Source organism: Cetorhinus maximus, chromosome 22 (genome assembly GCF_964194155.1).
Source record: "Cetorhinus maximus chromosome 22, sCetMax3.hap1.1, whole genome shotgun sequence".
Classification (NCBI taxonomy): domain Eukaryota; kingdom Metazoa; phylum Chordata; class Chondrichthyes; order Lamniformes; family Cetorhinidae; genus Cetorhinus; species Cetorhinus maximus.
The window spans coordinates 49,620,555-49,639,956 of NC_135900.1; the positions used below are offsets into that span (position 1 = coordinate 49,620,555).

General features: G+C 40.4%; 1 protein-coding gene across 7 annotated transcripts in view; it reads right to left on the minus strand.

Annotated features, from left to right (window-relative positions):
- The window catches only part of erc1b (ELKS/RAB6-interacting/CAST family member 1b), a 1,197,549-nt gene that overhangs the window by 482,905 nt on the left and 695,242 nt on the right, over positions 1-19,402 (minus strand). The window contains exon 16 of one of the 7 annotated variants that reach the window (XM_078568273.1): positions 410-536. The exons of the other annotated variants lie outside the window; for them this stretch is intronic. Within the exon in view, the coding sequence (XP_078424399.1) occupies positions 533-536 (4 nt within the window). The 3' untranslated portion in view covers positions 410-532. Of the gene's footprint in view, positions 1-409; positions 537-19,402 lie in introns of those variants that run through there. 7 annotated transcript variants of the gene reach the window in all.

Here is a 19,402-nt window from a genome sequence, read left to right on the forward strand (position 1 = left end):
ACATGCAGTAATTTTTGTCCCGTGCACATGCCTATCTTATGAATCAGAAACAAGTGGCATACGTTTCCAGCATGTGGGTATCTATGGTCTGATCTGTAACAATGAAATGTGCTCTATGAGGAGGTTCAAATTCACATAAGTTGAATACTTGCCTCAATTTAACATATTTTACAAATAGCTCAACAGTTGGGGAGGGGGGTAATTTTAATTCTGGGTACCATAAATAAGTTGCATAAAGAACAATAAATAGTTGAGAGCAACTACTGGAATTCAAGGGACTTTAATGGTTTATCCAAATCCTCTGAGATGAGATAATCTCATGTTGTTTGTAAATTATAAACTGTAAAACACCTGGGGCTGTTCTGTGGAAAGCATGACTGTAGGTAGCAGAGATGATAAATGCCAGCAGAACTGTGCTGAGCACTGGGCTACAGTGCTGTGAGAAATTCAACAACCTCATCAGGAGTGGCAAGGTAGGCAGGAGCATGGATTCTTCTCTCGGATTTCCACCAAATAACAGAAGAATGATTTTTCACCTGTAGCCCAATCATTAAATGTGAAGCTCTGTGCCTTTCCATGGTTCATCATGACCTCTGTGCACTTTTCACCATTTCCCTTGTCCAATCCCAACTTCAATTAGTACATGCAGCCCCAGGACAAACTGGAGGCTAGCCTTGTAACGATCACCTCCTGAAAGTGTCCGAGTTAGCAATCCTTACAGTGTCCACGTTCACACATGGGATTAGGAAGATTTCATGTACGTATTGTCACCTTCCCTAACCCGGTTTCTGGTTTTGTAAGTGTACTCTGCATACAATGGAAGGGAGCAGTCTAAACTGGAGAGTTCAGTGGCTAGCCACAAACTCACCCTATTTAATAATAAGGCCCTGCAAACATCTGATCTGGTATACCCCAGTGGAGGCCAAAGGAACTAGGTGCTGATGTTCTAGTTGATAGTTTGTATTGACAAAAGAACTTCCTACATTATCCAGCCTTGATGATCCCACGGGCGTGAGGGGCTGGAAAATTCAGGCCACTGAATATCTGGAATATAAATTACTTCCTAAACAGTAATTGTGAAGTGTGTAGTAAAATTTGTTGAAGCCACAGTAGCAAGAAATCAGAAAAGATGGAAATGTTTTTGGTAAAGATGTTATTAATACTGTGTGAAGCCTGATAGTTATCACAGGATAAAGGGAAGATATTGGTATGGAGTGGACGGGCATGGTTTGTGGTTTAGCTCATGCAAAGTTTTCTCAAATCAAGGATTCCTGAATTTCTCTGGCAGTGGCCATACGGCCTTTTTGGGCTACCTCCAGGACTCCCTTTGCCTCTGAGCGACTGATGTATTTCTTTCTTGGCCTCCTGCCGTAACTTTTCCAGATGGATCCCATTTCTAGTGTAATGTTATGTAAGATGTAGCAAAACACTATAATCTGGGGTCTTTGGCAGCTACCTGACCTTTCCAGGCAATGTCTATTGTGTTCTCAATAGTTAAATATAAATGACATAGAAATTACAACATGTTAACAGGCTATTTGGCCAATTGGGAGAATCCCAATGGAAAATATTTAATATCAGTGCAGCATGGGTTTTGCCAGTCGCTTGCATAAATGCAGTAATTATTGTTACAAACCAGCTGCAGATTCATGGAGTAATAATCCTTCTGATTCATACAAGGCACACTATTGCCAGGAGGTGCCTAAAGGACAACATGGAAGTCATCTGTTACCCAATGCTCTTTTGGAAATATAGCCATATGGAAAAAAAGGATAGGCCCCACGAAGAACTTTATAATTATTAGCTATTTTGAACAGTGTCCCGTCATTTGCTTTTGTCTATGCATTGGAGACTGATTAATCTTAGGCATCTTCAGTGCTAATTTGGAATGTCTTCAATGCAGAAGTTCAATGCAATAATCACATTGAAAATCACAAGGAATATTAGAATGTGGCTAAAGTTCTTCCTTCAGCAAGTTGCAAAACGTCCTTACCACCTACGTCATGAAACATAGCTATTAAAGGCACTATTCCTAAGAAATATTCAGAAAAGTTCTTTTTGGCAGGTAGATGTGGCCAAAATGGTAAGGTCTGGCCATCTTGTCATTCAAAATAGCCTCCTGCTCGTCCTTTAAATATACCAAAATGTAAGAGGATACCAAATGTAAATCCTTTTGTGGCAAAAGAGGAAGAAGTCTATTAAGTGCTGTTCAGGTAAAGCCTGCAATTTACACACATATTGGACTGAACTTTCCGGCAGGCACCCAGATCCCAACATTGGGCCCATATGGGTGTCTCGAGCCTGCCCATTTTGTTAGCTCACCCATTGGTATGAGCTTACAGGGGTGGCCTCCTAATTATCCACCTCTGCACTTGCCATTCTATTAAGGACGACAGGCAGATTCCCAAGGCTGTAGGCCAAATCAGCAGGCCTGCAGCAATATCAGGCTGGACGATCCAAAGGAAAACGTGGGTGCTGCTGAGACAGACAGGCAAGCATGATGGCGACTCAACATGAAGGTATGCTTGGTTTACTGCATTAAGGTCATCAAACAAAAAGGCCCAAAGCTAGTAGGGTCATCAGGGTGCAGGGAAAACCCCTCAACAGGAGTGGTGACAGACCAGTTTGTGGCCTTTCAGCTCTGTGGTCCATTACTGGGGCATGGAGTCTCCAGGTCCGATGGAGATGGCAGCCTCCGCACTCAACGTGGACTGTTCTGACATCAGTAAAATAATGCACAGTTGCTGTAATTGGCAGCCCACTCCCCAGAGATGGGCGGCCAACTCAGTCTGCCCCAGGAAAGACCCTGGGGGAATGCATTGGGGAGCCATCACCACTAAGCTCCTCCTTATTTTCCTGTCCCACATCCACCTCGAACCCCATCTCCAAGGTGCCAGGGAAATTCAACCCATGGCTTCCCTAATGTTGCCGCAAAGCTTTCTTCTGAAATGAAGTCTTGAGCTGTCCTTAAAGTTTCAGACTGTCATTTCAAATGTGGAGCACTTCCTAGATGCAGCTTTCAAAGTCCCAGTGCCCACTTTATATGGGCACAGCCTACCTCTAACCTGCAATCAGTGAAAAGGAAGAAATCTGGTTGCAGGTCACAATGAAGTAATTGCACCTCAAATTTACATGCCAATGCCTCCTGGATGCACAAGGAAGCAGCATAGTGACTGGAAGTTACAGTGGAATGCTATCAGGGCCAAGGCCCAGGTTAATTTTTAAATTTACATTTTTTCTCTTACCCACACTCAAAACATAGGTGCACTTGTAGTGGACATGACAGGAAAGTGTTTTATTTAGTGTTTCATTATTTGTTTGACCATTCAATTAAATATTTCAAATCTGCAAAATGGAATAACCACCCATTTGAATACCCTCTGCTATAGCACAGCCTTCATCACAATGTGCAGTTTTTACATTATATTCTGGAAGATACCCATCATTTTAAGAGATGTCATGGGTGGGCTGCATCACAGTCAGGATTACTTATGGTGTTGAAGCTGTGTCATATAGCTCCATGACTACTTTTGCACTGTGTTTTCATGTGGGATGTTATAAAGAAGTATTGGAGGGGAGGCACTAATTGCTCTGGAGTTACTGCTATAGTGTACAATGGATTGGTAGCACTACCTCCCCTGTGATTACCTCCGCCACTGAAGTGGGCAGGGGTAATTTTTTGGCTGTTTGTTAGTCTGTAAACAATATATCTCAAAAACTAATGGACAGATTTCAGCAAAACTTGGTATACAGATAGGATATGATCCAAGGGAGAAATAATTAATTTTTTGCCAAGTTGCATATTGGATTTTTTTTAAAGGATTTGTTAACATTATAAGAGGGCAAATTAACTTTTTTTTTAGAGTGTTCTGAGTTATTTATTTAGAATATTATTAATTATTTTAGAATGTTGTGGATTCTCTCAGCTGCTGTGATGGAATTTGTCACAGCTGTCGAAATGGGAGCAAAGTTTTCAGAGCAGATTGTCGGATGTGGATTGGCTTGAAACCTGCTCAGTGAGATGGAAGATTTTAATAAAAAGATTTCTTTTCTCAACTTTGTGCTTACAGAGAGGAAAAAACCTCAATGAAGAGCTGTATAATTATATTAATGTTGAGTTAACAGCATGGTGGGAAATTGCTCTCAACTGAGTGCCCTCTTCACCATGTGATAAGGTGCTTGACTGAAGCGAGAGCGAGTTATGCAGTTTCCAGCAGTTAGTGTGGAGCTGTGCTAACCAGGAAGAAGCTATGTGCATATGTCCTTAGGCAAAGTAAGTAAAACAAAAGAAATAGTGGAAACTTACCTTCAAAATGAGGACATCAAAGAGAGTCCAACTATTTTTTACTCACTTCACCAGGTGAAATCCCTTTGGATTAAACCACTTCCCAATGGCTTTTATAAATTCTGATATCCCAAATCTTTTACCGATTACTCTAATTAGCTTAAGCATTCACTCATAAAATGCAGAATTCTAGTGGATGAAACAACTTTACATTCACTTTTATTATGTGGAATTCCTGACCTAAACATCAATTCATCTGCTTTCTCTGATTTTTAATGTCATTGCAAGTACAAAAGGTTGAACATTGTGTGTATAGTAGGTTATTGTTCAAATTAGGTTTCTGCTTTTGTTTCAGCCACTTTGCTCTTGACCCATTTTTGACACATTTAATGGCCATTCTGGATAGATGTGGCACATTTCTTCATAAGGTAATGATTTATTAATCAGGATAAAGAAACTATAATTGCTGGTAAACTGGAACAATGGGTTCTATTTAGACTGCAGCAATTATACTGAAATGCTACCGGCAATTTCAGAGGGTTAGACATTCCGTCAAATAAGTTTCAGGAAGAATTCTTCCAATCTAAAACTGTCTGGTCTTGTTGAAATTTCATTTAAAAATGAAATTGTAATTATAAAAAAGGCAAAAAAAACTGGGTGTTTACAATACAGGCATGGGGATTACAACATGCAATTAACCTGCACCCATTTGTTGCAGTGCAGCCGCCACCCACACTTTGTGTGATTTGTGGAAATATTAGTTAACATGGCAACAGGAGTAGGCCATTCAACTCTTCTAGCCTGTTCTACCATTCAATATAGTTTGGCTGATTTCCACCTCACAGCCCTTCTTGGCCTTCCCCCACCAAGTCTTGTTCTCTCACTCTCAAGTGGCCAACATTCCAGAAGAGGAGAAAGAAAACACCTAAAAGATACTCTGAAGCTCTTCTTGAAGTGTGCAGCATTGATCTTAATTACTGGGAGGAGCTCGATCCCAATTGTTCAGAATAATGTCAACTTGTCTATCAAGTTGCATCATGCTTCAGGTTCTAACATCTTAATGATGAAGCAGAGCGATGATAGAGAATGAAAGAAAATAAAGCAAATCCTCCACTCTGGATCCCATTATCTCATGGGACGACCTGCCCCATGTGCCCAAAGATCTCTGGGTTGAAAGTCAATGTGCTCATTCACATGAAGATGCATGGCAGAAGCTCGCAAACCTGAATTTGCATCATCCTTGAATTGACGGACAGTGGACAACAACAGCTAATCTGTACCTTAATTTTATTTAACAGGCTTTGTTCTATATCCTTTGAGAAAAGTTTCTTTTTATCCACCCTATGGAATCGTGATTTTTGTTTAAATCATCCCTCCACCTTCCAAACTCAATGGAATACAAGTCTTAAGTTTATGCAATCTGCCCAATAATTTAACTGGTTAAGCCCTCGTATCATCTGTGCTATACAACTTCCAAGGTCAATTTATCTTTCCTGAAAATTTGATCCCCAAAATTGAACTTCGGATGGGATCTCTGTACAACTGAGACATCACTTGTTAAATGAGTAGTATATATCTTTTTTCAGATAAAAGATCTGAGGAACTTTGGAGGATCTCTCTGGAGGAAGAGAGCATAATACAATTAATAAGCTCAAAAGTGAGTTCCAGCCCCCCTTGAAAAAGGCCAACATTTCATTAGCTTTTTGATGACTTGTTGTACAAGTACACTAGCTTTTTGTGATTTTTTTTTATGTGGACACCTTTGCTTTTTCATAGCTCCTATTCTTGTCATTAAGAAAATATTCTGACTTGTCTGTCTCAGATCCAAAGTGAATGTCATCATACATCTGCACATTGAACTACAACTTCAATTCCTAGATCTAGATTGCTTTAGGGAATAAAGATTAATGCACCTGAAAGTCCGTCACCTATCTCTTTTAATATCCAAGGTGAAAAGCATCAGGTACTGAAGATTTGTCTATATTACATCTTAGTTTCTCCATTACCATTTGTTTGTACTTTTATTAAAACCAATATGTTCTATCCCTGGATTTGTTGTTATGTCCCCTTATACCAATGGTATTATGCCCTCTTCTTCTCGAGTGAAAAAATATACAAAGCACATATTTAACAATTTGACATTTTCTTATTATCCACTATAGTCTTGTAAGCACCATCTTTAACAAACCCACATTCACTGTAGCTACTCTCTCAATTTGTTAATAAAAAAACTGTTGCTGTTAGTTTTGATATCCCATGTACATTTTGCTTTTGCCCTCATACCTCTTTTGTTAGTTACTTTATATCCCTTTGTTGCTTTTTACAGCTCTCTGGATTCCTACTTATCCTTGCATCTCCACAAGTTGCCTTTAAGCTTAAGAGTGTCTCTTACTTCAATTGTTGAGCAAGGTTTCTCAATTACACAAACAGAGCCTTTGCCTTTAAGGGAATGTATTGGATTTTGTATTACCTTAATAACTCCCTTAAAACCTTCCTACTATTTGTAAGGTTATGTATTAACTCTTCAGCCCAGATTATGGGATCAATTCATTTCTCATCCATTCAAAGTTCGCCTTATTTTAAAATACTGCTTCAACAGGTAAGAGACAATAAGTACACTGGCATGTCAGATTATGCTTACAGCAATAAATAAGATTTTTTAAAAATTAGATATTTATTGGAGTCAACTTGGGGAGTAGGGTGGCATAAGTGAGAGGACCTTATCTTTCCTAATGTGAGCTGGACAACAGAATGAAATAGAAGAATATCAGAAATGTATGGTCAAAGCATGCAATGATTGAGAATCAGGCTGGAATGCAGAGGAAATGGGAGGGAGATGGACACAGAATTTTTGAAATCCGAGTAGAAACTTAAACACAATTAAGAGACGATGACTATTATCAGTAGCTAGTGATTCCTTCATTGTGAAACACGTTGAAGAGCTTTGGCTCGTTCAATGAAATTGTACTTAGTTTGGGAAATAGGTGTTAATTTTTATCAGAAAAGATGGATACTAATGAAATGACATTTACTTTATATTTGTTTGAAGTAGCATGTTACCAGATTTGAAAATTTATTTTGATTTCCAAACATGAGTTTATGTTTGAAATTGAGTAGAATTAGGAAAAAGCAATGGCTTGGCACATATTCGTTTAAATTTTAAACCACTTGGGAAGTATATTTCTAGCTGAAAATGTGTGTATAATCATACAGTCATAGAGTTATACAGCACAGAAACAGGCCCTTCGGCCCATCGTGTCCATGCCAGCCATTAGGCACCTATCTATTCTAATCCTATTTTCCAGCATTTGGCCCATAGCCCTGTATGCTATGGCATTTCAAGTGCTCATCTAAACACTTCTTAAATGTTGTGAGGGTTCCTGCCTCTACCACCCACTCAGGCAGTGTGTTCCAGATTCCAACCGCCCTCTGGACGTAATTTTTTCCCTCAAATCCCCTCCAAATCTCCTGTCCCTTACTATACATCTATGCCCTCTGGTTATTGACACCTCCGCTAAGAGGAAACATTTCTTCCTATCTACCCTATCTATGCCCCTCATAATTTTGTAGACCTCTATCAGGTTCCCTGCCCCCCCAGCCTTCTCTGCTCTAAGGAAAACAACCCAAGCCTATCCAATCTCTCTTCATAACTGAAACGCTCCAGCCCAGGCAACATCCTGGTGACTCTCCTCTGCACCCTCTCCAATGCCATCACATCTTTCGTATAGTGTGGCGACCAGAACTGCACACAGTACTCCAGCTGTGACCTAACTAGCGTTTTATACAGCTCCAACATAACCTCCCTACTCTTATATTCTATGCCTCGGCTAATAAAGGCAAGTATCCCATATGCCTTCTTAACTACCTTATCTAGCTGTGCTGCTGCCTTCAGGGATCTATGGATATGTACACCTAGGTCCCTCTCATCCTCTGTACTTCCTAGGGTGCCACCATTCATTGTGTATTCCCTTGCCATGTATGTATATACATATATTATATACATATTAAAGATGTTAATTAAATAATTGAGATGTGTGCATATTTATAAATTTGTGCACTGGGCCTTGACTTTCCCAGGAACTCATGCAATTACATAGGCCAAATGGTCTTAAAGCCACTTCTGATAATAGCCTGTAAGATGAACTTACTTAATGTAATCTTTTCAGGCACAGTATCACTAACAACCAATACACATGTAGAGACATGAGAAAATCCATCATTCCACAAAGAGTTCTATCACCCCAGACAAATGGAGCTACTTTATGCAATTAAGATTAGAGATGGGCAATAAATGCTGGCTGAGCCAGTGACGCCCAAATCCCGTGAAAGAATAAATAAAAAATGATTAAATCCAAAATACTTAAAGAGCTATTCTATATCAGAGTAGTATCTGCTGATTAGAAGTGAGGCTATAGCGTAATGATGACATTCTGTGTGGGAATGAAGGCAATCACATTTGCCAATGTTTATAGTTCCAAAATAAAAAGTTTTAAAAAATAAAACTAGCAAGTTTTCATAACACCAAAATGTCTGTGTGAACAGCACAATTCCCTGTCTAAAAGTAGTAATAATGGTGGGATTTAATGTAGGCGACAGGGGTCTTGCTGTCGGCTGCAAAGTCCCGCATTGCCCCTTTTGGGGAAGACCCACTGTATTAAGTGCCAATCAGGCAGTTAACAGGGCAGTACCAGCCCTTCCCTGGGAACAAGGATCCCGGACTGGAAGCCTCGCCCACAGAACTACTGGTCATTCAGAGGCTGGTAGCTGTAATTGCTTGGCAGTTCCACCAGGGATGGGGTGGTTGCTGCTGCTAATGTACCCAGCTGAAGCTCCGGATCGCTGAGGGACCCAAGCCACAGTTAAGTGATGGTGGGAGAGGGGGTCGCATGGTGGTGTTCATGGGGAGGGAAGTGATTCTCAGCGGGCACCCACTTCCTGATGCCAGGTCCCTCGATCAACATTGAGTGCCTTTGAATGAGGGTCTCCCCCGGCAGCCCCAAGTAACCCTAACAGAGTTTGCTTTTTAGGCTTCCTGCATGGCAAGTCCAAACCCACCTCTGGGTGAATACCAACTGCAGCAGAATGAATCCCTTAAGTGGGCATTGATTGCTCAATTGGCAACAGGACAGTAAGGCCAACCATGAGCATTCCTTCCACGGACTTAAAGAGGTGGGAAGGTTCCCTACCTACCACCCTTCTGCCCAATTAAGTTCTCCCACACACCAAACTCACCACTGGGGGGCATTAAATACTGCCCATCATTTCCAATGAGGAGAATTAACAAGTTCTGTTGATGCCATTCTGCAATTGATTGTTGGCAAATATAACTGGCCTGGATTTTGCAGCAGCAATGACACTGAAACTGTCAGCGTTCACCATCATTATTTCTCTGAAGCTGATAGCAATTTCTGGAGCCTGCACATGCACAGTTAAATGCAGAAATTCAGATGTTACTATCACTGATTCTATGCTTCCCCATAGGGTTGGCTGATGAAGTCCCTAAAAAGAAATCACTGAATTGAAGAAACTTGCCCTTTAATGCTATTATTTACTCTGTAAAAACCCTTGAAAAGGTTACACCTTGTTAAATGAGATGCAACTGAGTTTTTAATGTTGCGCTAACTTCATAATTACTGCTGAATAGCCTTGCTATCCCTGAAAATTTGTGAAATGTCAAATTTATCAATTATAATAAAATCTACATAATACTTACATTTTAAAAATGTTTTTATTTATGATATTTCAGCTTCTGCCTTAATTCCATGTGTATTGTCCTAAACATTTATTTTGCATCTATGAAATTTTAATTAAAGTAAACAATTCGGTGAATTCTTGGTTTGTTTGTGAGAATACTTCAATACGGTTAGCCATTTACCCTGTTTGATAACATCACTGTTGCCAGATGCCTGGTGATCCCCTTGAATTGGCACCAGATTCAAAATGATGTCAGGAAAGGGGAAATCTATGTCACAGAGATTGATAGGTCTTTGTGGGTTGCTATCTTCGAGGTCAATGATTTCTGACCACAAAATCCAGGCCATTATTTCACCGCTGGCTTGGTCAACTAAGTTCAGTTACTTGTTTTCTGTGTGAAGGGAGGATTATCCAAGAATACGTGACACTGCAATTGATAATGCTGCACATTTGCTATTCTGACTAGGCTTATTCTGCAATGTGACAGAATGTGTGTTTATAGCTTTAATCCTTCACATGCAAGTCATTGATCTCAGTTTTAATTTAGAAAAAAAAATTAACATTTATTGCTACAGTGTGTAACCTGTTTAATCACGGATCCTATAGATTGTGAAAACTTGATATAGGTTGAAGAACAGAGTTCAGCATAATCAATTCAAATCTTGCCAAATCTGTAAAATCCAATTTGGCAAATTCCTGATACATCAAACTCAATATGGGCTATGCACATAAATTGCGTGAAAGCCATTATAATTCTGTTGTTAAACAGTAGAAGTACCCAGATTGATAAATGCATTGTCAAATTTTTGTAACTGAGATTTCCTTACCCAGAGTTTGTATTCCTGGGGTTTGCAGAGTTGCTTATCTCTGTTAGTGTGCATCAATTGTTCTTCTAATCAACAATCCTATAATATCTTCATAGAATGACACAGTACAGAAGGAGCTTATTCAGCTTATACTTTTGTCTTATGGGGACAACAAAAAAGTTGCACTCTGACGTTAGCACAGGCTACATTGTGGGTTTACATTGAATGTTGTTCATCCTCCATGAAAGAAACTATCCAATATAAACAAGTGGCTACTCACACATAAGTAACCTTCGACAGATTATCATCTAGTGATTACAAGTAGCTACACTGATAATAATTATAGCACTTACTTAAAACAAATGTCGCCCTGATGGTATATGTATTGGTTAAGTTTCAAAAGATGTTTTGGTGACACACAATTCTGGAACTGTTTATATAATCAACATCATGCACTGAAATAAAAACAGGACAGATGATCAGTGCTATATTATCCTTTGATTATATGACAGTCCACTCATCTGTGTACTCTTATGACACTGCAACAGATTTTCCCCTTTTGCACTTGAGCATAAATGATTGCTTGAGTAAAGCACAATGATGATCGCGCACCATCATCAGAGATATTTCAATTTCCTTTCGATGTAAATTAGTGCACTATAACAATTAATGTGTAAAGAACAAAATGGTGGATCTCCCTCAGAGTTTTGTGACTTGCAAGAAATGTCAAAGAAAATTAATTTCTGCAGCTTGGCAGCTCTGAGCTTTGGGTCCTGGAAGGTCAATGTTTTAGAGTGCTTTAAGCCAAGTTAAGTGAAAATAAATTCCAGACCATTTTTCAACCCTCATACAGATAAAACACTCAAATTGTTAAAGTGTTCTTTATAGGGGGAAATTCCATGATTTCATGCTATCAGTGGGGAACAATGTTCAAAAGTAACACATCAGAGATAGGGTAGCAACACTAAGTCCAAACTTTGTTACGATCACATCATTTGCCTATAAGGCTTACAAAGAGATGGACACTTTACTTTTAAAAAGCAACATGGGATATGGACACAGTACCTTCACAAAATGGACTCGAGAGTCAGCTGACTTCTTTTGTGGCTTCTGTAAAGACAGGCATGCCTGAACATATCTCTAGAAAGTTGCTTAAAATGAAATTGGCCTTCCCTGGTGCTGATTGACTATCCTTCACCATTTCAATGGAAGAGACTTAAAATGACAATGGCTGCCAGACTGGCTTGCCCCATGAAAATGGAATTTCAAATAAAGACATTTCAGAGGCTAATCATAGCTGGAATGTTGATAAGATAGAAAACACCCTCCATAGTGTGGTGAATTGCTTAGCCGTCAACCCATTGTGTGGATAATGGAAAAACAGTGATACTGGTGTCACGTGACAGAAACTGGCTTGTGATAAAAAATACCTAGAAGAACCCTATTAATCCATAAGAATAGGCCAAGGCAGGTCAGTCTGAGACACAAAGACTAGAGGGAAGCAATCTCTCACCCATCATAAGGGCAGACCTAGTTCAAAAGTCACCTTAGGCAGAGAATTGAGGCTTGTTCATTTTACCGGAGTATAGTTCTTAACTAAAATGGTTTGACCAACTTCGACTGAAAAGCCCCAAGTTTGCTGTTGTTTGGGGTAAACCAGCGTGAATTCATCACCAGAAACCTCCAACCTTCATTTTTCTTCAAAGCATCATGAGGGGATCCTTTAGTCCTGCAATGTTTCAATTACCATCTTGAGGTTTGATTAGAAGTGACCTATTTTTACCCTTCAAGTAATGTAAGTTCATGTTACATCTCTATGTGTGTGTGTGTGTGTGTGTGTGTGTGTGTGTGCGCGCGTGTGTGTGTATCTAGTATATGTGAGGAGTGAGTGTTGTTGTAATTACATTTCGTTGTTGTGAGAAATAAACATTTATCCTTTCTTTTGATTTAAACTTAAAAGAAAGCCTGTTCATACCAGTACTTTAAAGTCACAGCACTCAAGGGGGTTAAAACGCACCTCTAAAATACATCTATTTTATTGCAGTCAGCCAAGAGGTGAGAAAAGGCAGAAAGTTATCCGACATCTCTCCCCACCTGTAGCACCTTCCAACCCTCACTCCTTGCAAGTACTATTTCCAACAGGGAGTGCAGATCATGGAATTTTGTCATATATTCACAATTACAACTTATCATAGCAGCAAATCTTTCACATAGACTTACAAGCTAGTATCATGAGAAGCTGAAGTAGCTGCTCAGAGTCAGTGACGGCATTGGGTGTTGGGGAAGAGAGAAATACTAGGAAAAAAATTGGAATGGGAGACTATGGGTTGAGGGCAATGGGTGGCGTGTCGTTGGACGGGGAGACAGAGAAATGAGGGTCAGGGAAAGAGGGAAAATCAGGGTGAGTGGTGGTATGAAGCCCTTAAATGTTATTAATTAGCCACTTAAGAGCCTCAATTGGCCTCCGGGCAGGAGGGCAGTATTTGACCAGCACACCCCTGGCTTAATAGGGGGAGTCAGGAAGCCGACAAGCACTCTGCCTCCTGCCTTCCCTCCTGATTCTACTGCCCTCTCGCCCTACCCACCCGACTTCCAGCCCACTCCTGCAGGGGGAATTAAATTCAGCCCAATATATGCAGAGATCCTTCATGACAGTTCTGATGCAAGAGAGAAGAAAATCATCCACTTGTGCCTGACTGAAAAGGCAAGCATAATTTAAAAAATTGGTCATGAGAACAACGTGGGAGGGAAAACATTGGGGTAAGCTGCTAATGGAGTAGCAGAAATTCAGCACAGCTGAAGAGGAGTTAGAAGGGTACAGAGTAGTAACAGAAAGAAGGGCAGACAGCAGGCAATCACAGGGTGCATGTTGCAGGAGAGTAGCAAACTCTGTTCACTATAGGGAAACAATGAGCATCATGCATACTGTAGTGGCAAATCAGTCTTTTGTGTTAAAGACAAGGTAATAGTAACTCTTTGTAGATTACAAAGTTTGTGTACTACAGGGCTGTGCATATTAACAGTGTACAATTTGTTCATTAACATTAATTTTTAACATTGATGGAGTCCAGCATTATCAATATCAGCTCACTTCTTTGGTTTACTTTGGCAATAAAAGGTATCAAAGGCTAACGGCTTTATTAAAAACAAAACAAAAAGTGCATTCTTTTGTTCACTGGCTGAAAAGCCGGAGAAACCCCATCGCGGCCATTTTCAGATGCCTCAACAGGATTAAATATCAATCAGGCAGTGAACTTCTCACTGTCAGAGCTTCCATGCTTTTAAAGGCAAAGAGTCCAAGAACTACTGGCCGTTTAGCGGTCACAGGGAAATGGGTTGGGCTCACCCTGGGCAGCCAGCCAGATCCTGGAAATTGGTGGTGGGGAGGGGAATCTCCCTGGAGATTGGTGGGGAGTTGGGGGGAGGGATCTTTCAGCTGGGGCTACCCTTACCACTGAAGGGAGCCCACCATGGGAGGTGGTGGGAATAACATTCGTGCCACACAAGTGCCAGGCAATGACCATCTCCAACAAGAGAGAATCTAACCATCGCTCCTTTACATTCAATGGTATTACTATTGCTGAATCCCCCACTATCAACATCCTGGGGGTTACCATTAAACAGAAACTGAACTGGACTAGCCATATAAATACTGTGGCTACAAGAGAAGGTCAGAGGCTAGGAATCTTATGGCGAGTAACTCACCTCCTGACTCCCCAAAGTCTGTTCACAATCTACAAGGCACAAGTCAGGAGTGTGATAGAACACTCTCCCCTTGCCTGGATGAGTGCAGCTCCAACAACACTCAAGAAGCTTGACACCATTCAGGACAAAGCAGCCCACTTGATTGGAACCCCATCCACAAACATTCACTTCCCCCACCACCAACGCACAGTGGCAGCAGTATGCACCATTTACAAGATGCACTGCAAAAACTCAATAAGGCTCCTTAGACAGCACCTTCCAAACCCACAACCACTACCATCTAGAAGGACAAGGGCATCAGACGCATGGGAACACCACAAGCTAGAATGTCCTCTCCAAACTACTCACCATCCTTATTTGGAAATATATCGCCGTTCCTTCACAGCTGCTGGGTCAAAACCCTAGAACTCCTTTCCTAACAACACTGTGGGTGTACCTACAACATATACAGCGGTTCAGGAAGGCAGCTCATCGCCACCTTTTCAATGGCAATTCGGGATGGGCAACAAAATGCTGGCCTAGCCAGAGATGCCCACATTCCATGAATAAATTTTAAAAGAAGGCAATGCACTGCAGTGTCGGTGAGTTAGAGAATGGATGTGGGGATGACAATGCACAAGAAACTCTCACCCATTTGTTGCATTGCAGGCAGCACTCAAATTTCATTCTGCCTGCTGATTTACATGATAGCAGCCCTAAACTAAACATGCTGTTGAGCAGCTGCACATCTCAACAGGGGCCTGCATCTCTTATACAGGAGGTGCATTCTGACTGCAGTAGGTGTTGAAAGTAGCTGGGGGAGATAGTCATCTTAATGATGCAGCAAGGGAGAGAGAGATAAAAACAAAAAGCTAAAAGCTACTGCGGATGCTGGAAATCCAAAACAAAATAAAAACAGAATTACCTGGAAAAACTCAGCAAGTCTGGCAGCATTGGCGGAGAAGAAATCAGTCAATGTTTCGAGCCCTCATGGCCCTTCGGCAGAACTGCAGCATAGTTTCAACAAGGGAGAAATATAAATTGGTTTAAGGTGGGTTGGGTGGGTTGGGTGGGGGGGGTGGGGGGGTGGCGGGAAGAGACACATTGAGGGTGTGGTGTGAGCAGATAATCAAAAGATGTCAGAGACAAAAGGGTCAAAGAGGTGTTGAAGGTGGTGGTCTTTGTCTGAGAAAAGTGCTAATTAAGAATGGAAAACAGGATATTTAAAGTACAGCTGTAGTGGGGGTGGGGTGGAAAGACTAAAGGTTTTAGTTTTAGATTTAAAAATAATGGAAATAGGTGGGGAAAGAAGAATCTATATAAATTATTGAAGTTTGGTCCAAGGTTCTTAGGCACAACACTGGAGGCCTTGGTGCAGGAGGCAGCCACGGTGGGTCAAATGGCCATCCAGACAAACTCTCAGAAGGCAGTAGGAGCAGATATCCATCATAGTCAATGCAAACAATGTAACTACATCACCCTTAACTGGAAGCAAGTGGTCTGAACAGAATCCTTGAAATGCAGAGAACCACCAGATGCAACATCACTCTCAGTAGATTTCACCAACTTTAAGTAGCAATAGAAAACTCATAGCACTTCTACAAACTCAGATAGAGCCAGTACAAATAATTCAGCAATAGCCTGAAAGAAGTTGATGGTCCCTTTAAATAGCACTGGTGTTGGGGAGGGGTCCTTCCAGCTTCTGAGCATAGGTTCAGCTATATGCATTTAAGAGAGCTCTCTTGGACGTTAGCTGGAGCCTTGAGGTTGAATGTGTCCCCCACTCTCACCCTGCCGACATCAAATCAGTATTACACTCTGACTGACATCAGTTTACCCACTCTCCATACTTCCAGCTCACATTCCTAACACATGCGTTACTACTCTCACTAAAATGGCGCCTACACCAGAAGTGTATGTGGGTAGCACCAATGCCATTTTGCACCCAAAATGGCACCCATATTGCTGACAATACCAGCGCTATGAAGCTGAATTTTGCAACCAATATTTTTTATTTTTGAATTTGAGGGACAGCATGGAAAATGTATTAACCGTATAATAAATCAGAATGCTTTTCAAAAATATGAGGAATCGACAAGCATGAGTCTCAATTTTGCCACAAACACATTGTGATAGAAAACTGAATGCAACTAAAATAACGAGTTTTATAAGCTCCCTTATGAGTTTACAATAAAGCAATTACTTGTTGACTATAATTTAATTCTCCTCTTCTCTGACCTCTCAGTCAGTTAATTATCAGGAAGGTCATCACCATTCCTAAAGCTGTACACAATGGTAAGGTTTGGCAATGAAGTAGGCAGAAGATAACCTCAAGCTGCATTTTGATCCTTGAGTGGACAAGGGAAATAAATGCTCCTTATCACTACAAGGAAAGCTTTCAGATAGGGAAGGTTATGCAAATACTGGAGGGAACATGACAAAGTGCAGGGATTAGATGGTGTGTCGACCATAAACAAACTAGAAGCCATGTTAAATGAGTGATCACCACTCCCCGTCAGACAGGCACCAGATGGTTAAATCTTTTTCTTTTGAATTCCCTATATTTTTTTCAAAAATACTGAGAGATTTAATAGGTAAACTGCCAAACAATGCCAGAAATCCTGAAAGCATGAAGAAGGATTGTCCTCCTCTGATTTGTATTATTTATCACTTTATGGTGCTTAGTTGCAGATCTTCCAACCTGAGGGAAATTTTGATGATGATACAGCTACGTACTGAAGGCACAGTGTATAGTCAATGTATTGCTGCACATCAAAGGTCTGCATTAAACTTTAAGAAGTTTTGAATTGCTATAATGCTCCTTTTATACTATTTGATCCAAGATACCCGAAATAACTAAAACTAAATAAGAAAGTGCTTATTAAAAATGCAGGTAATTGTTCTGAAATAATGTTGTCATCCTTAAAATGAAGGCAAGTTTGAAGGTTTAAGTCCTTGGCGAATAGTGTGTTGCTGTTATTATAATAAGGGCTAATTACCAGTCTCATGTACAGTGCCTCCTGCAACTCTGGCAGCTCTGTAATGAAAACCATCACTTGAGACTTTATTGTAAGGTATGTAAGGTTCATTTGTAGTGCTGTAAAACTTTGTTCTGGTAATAACTCTATCCCCCTAAAGTGTCTGGCATGGCTGCAATATTACACAGATGTGACAAATTTGCAATAAATCACTGACAAATAGCACTGTTATGCAGGGAAACCCCGTACGCCATGCCAGCCTTATTTTGAACTACATTAAAAATTACATTGAATAATACTTGAGGTTCAGTTCCACAACTAGCAATGCTTAATTGTGTAAGAGAAGGAGTTTGTTGGGAAAGAAAAAATGAAAACAAACTTGCTCTAATGTACCTCCTCCTCACATTTTAAGTCTACCAGGAGAGTGGGACACAGGAATAAAGAATGACAGTAAAAAGCGGGAAAGGGAGAAAAGTTGTGGCTATTTGCTTCTGGATTATTGCAGTCAAATGAAAATTTATGCCTTAAAAAAATGGTTTTTGAATTTAAGCTGGCAGCTTACCCCTTTTGAATTCCCCCTCTATGTTCTCCCTCCTGTTTTTCTTCCACCCCCTAACAACATAATTTATTTCTCCAGCAAGTGAACAAATTTGCTTCTAGCCGAACTCACTCAGTAAACCAGTTGGTTGGATTTCTGTGAAAGCTGGCGAGATGAACCACCCATCAATTGGTTTTTGTGGGCTAGAACTTCATCTCCATTGAAATTTTTCCCTAACAGATCACTAAAATCATTAGCTACTTATCACTGCTCCATTGGTATACCAAAGATACTTTCCCTATCTGGAATAGAACTTACATGGTTCCTATTTTGCGGTTCAATATATGTTAATGTGGAATAGCAGTGAATATATTTTCAAAAAACATTGCCACTTATTCAAAACTAGTCAGAAACATTTTTGGATTATTTTCCCCCTCATATTAGGTATGAACCTCCTGAAAGGGCTGTGAGCAGTCTTCTGTTACCTCAGCATAGTACCATTCTTCATGTGTGATCGAGCTGATGCAGGTACTGTTCTTCCTCAACATCCACACCTTTGCAGCAGTGGTCAATCAGGAGAGGAATCCTCTATGATTGTTTCCATCCTTTATCTTGTGATATTAAGGCCAATTCTAGTACCCCCACTGCTAAACAAGTTAAAACCAGATTACTCAGCACAAAGGATAGGACCTGGGATATAATGAGTAACAGAAGGGAAACCCTTGTTATTCATCCATTCTGGGAAATGTTCTCTTTAATTTTCCATTCAAGCCTGAAAGGTGATTGGTATTAAAAAAATCTTCCAATCTAACTGTTGAGGTGTTGAGTAAGCTCTTGCAGTGGTGTTGTATAATCTAATTCAAATTATATTTAATTAATTTTCACCGAAGTCTGCTTGATTTTAGGAAAGTCAGTAGGGGATCATGTGAAGAAGTCACATCCAACCAGGATTTTACATTTTCTGGTGGGCAGGAAGAGTGACCATGTCAAATGGGCAGGCATTAATTTAAATATCCATCTGGGGCCATGCCAGGCATCAAATGTAAATTTCAAATGTGTGCCCTTGTTTACCAAGCAGCAATAAGCATATTGGAGACCATGGAAAAGGTATATATTTTAGACTCCTAAAAACATTTTTCAGCGTATTTTTCTGTTAGCACTATTGTTGACCATGATTATGTGCATTAATTGTTGCAGGCTTTTTTTCTGCCCCCAATTTCATTACTGCCATTAATAAGACCTGAATGAAAATCTCCTTATCTCACATTCTTGCAGGAAAAGCTAGAGCTTTGGAGGGATGGAGATCAGGCTTGTAAGAGGTGCCCTGTGCCCACCTGCAGGTCCCTAAAAAAACCCACAGTTCTAAGCGATAGTGGCTCATAATGTTTGATAGTTTCTTTGAAGTACACAAATCATG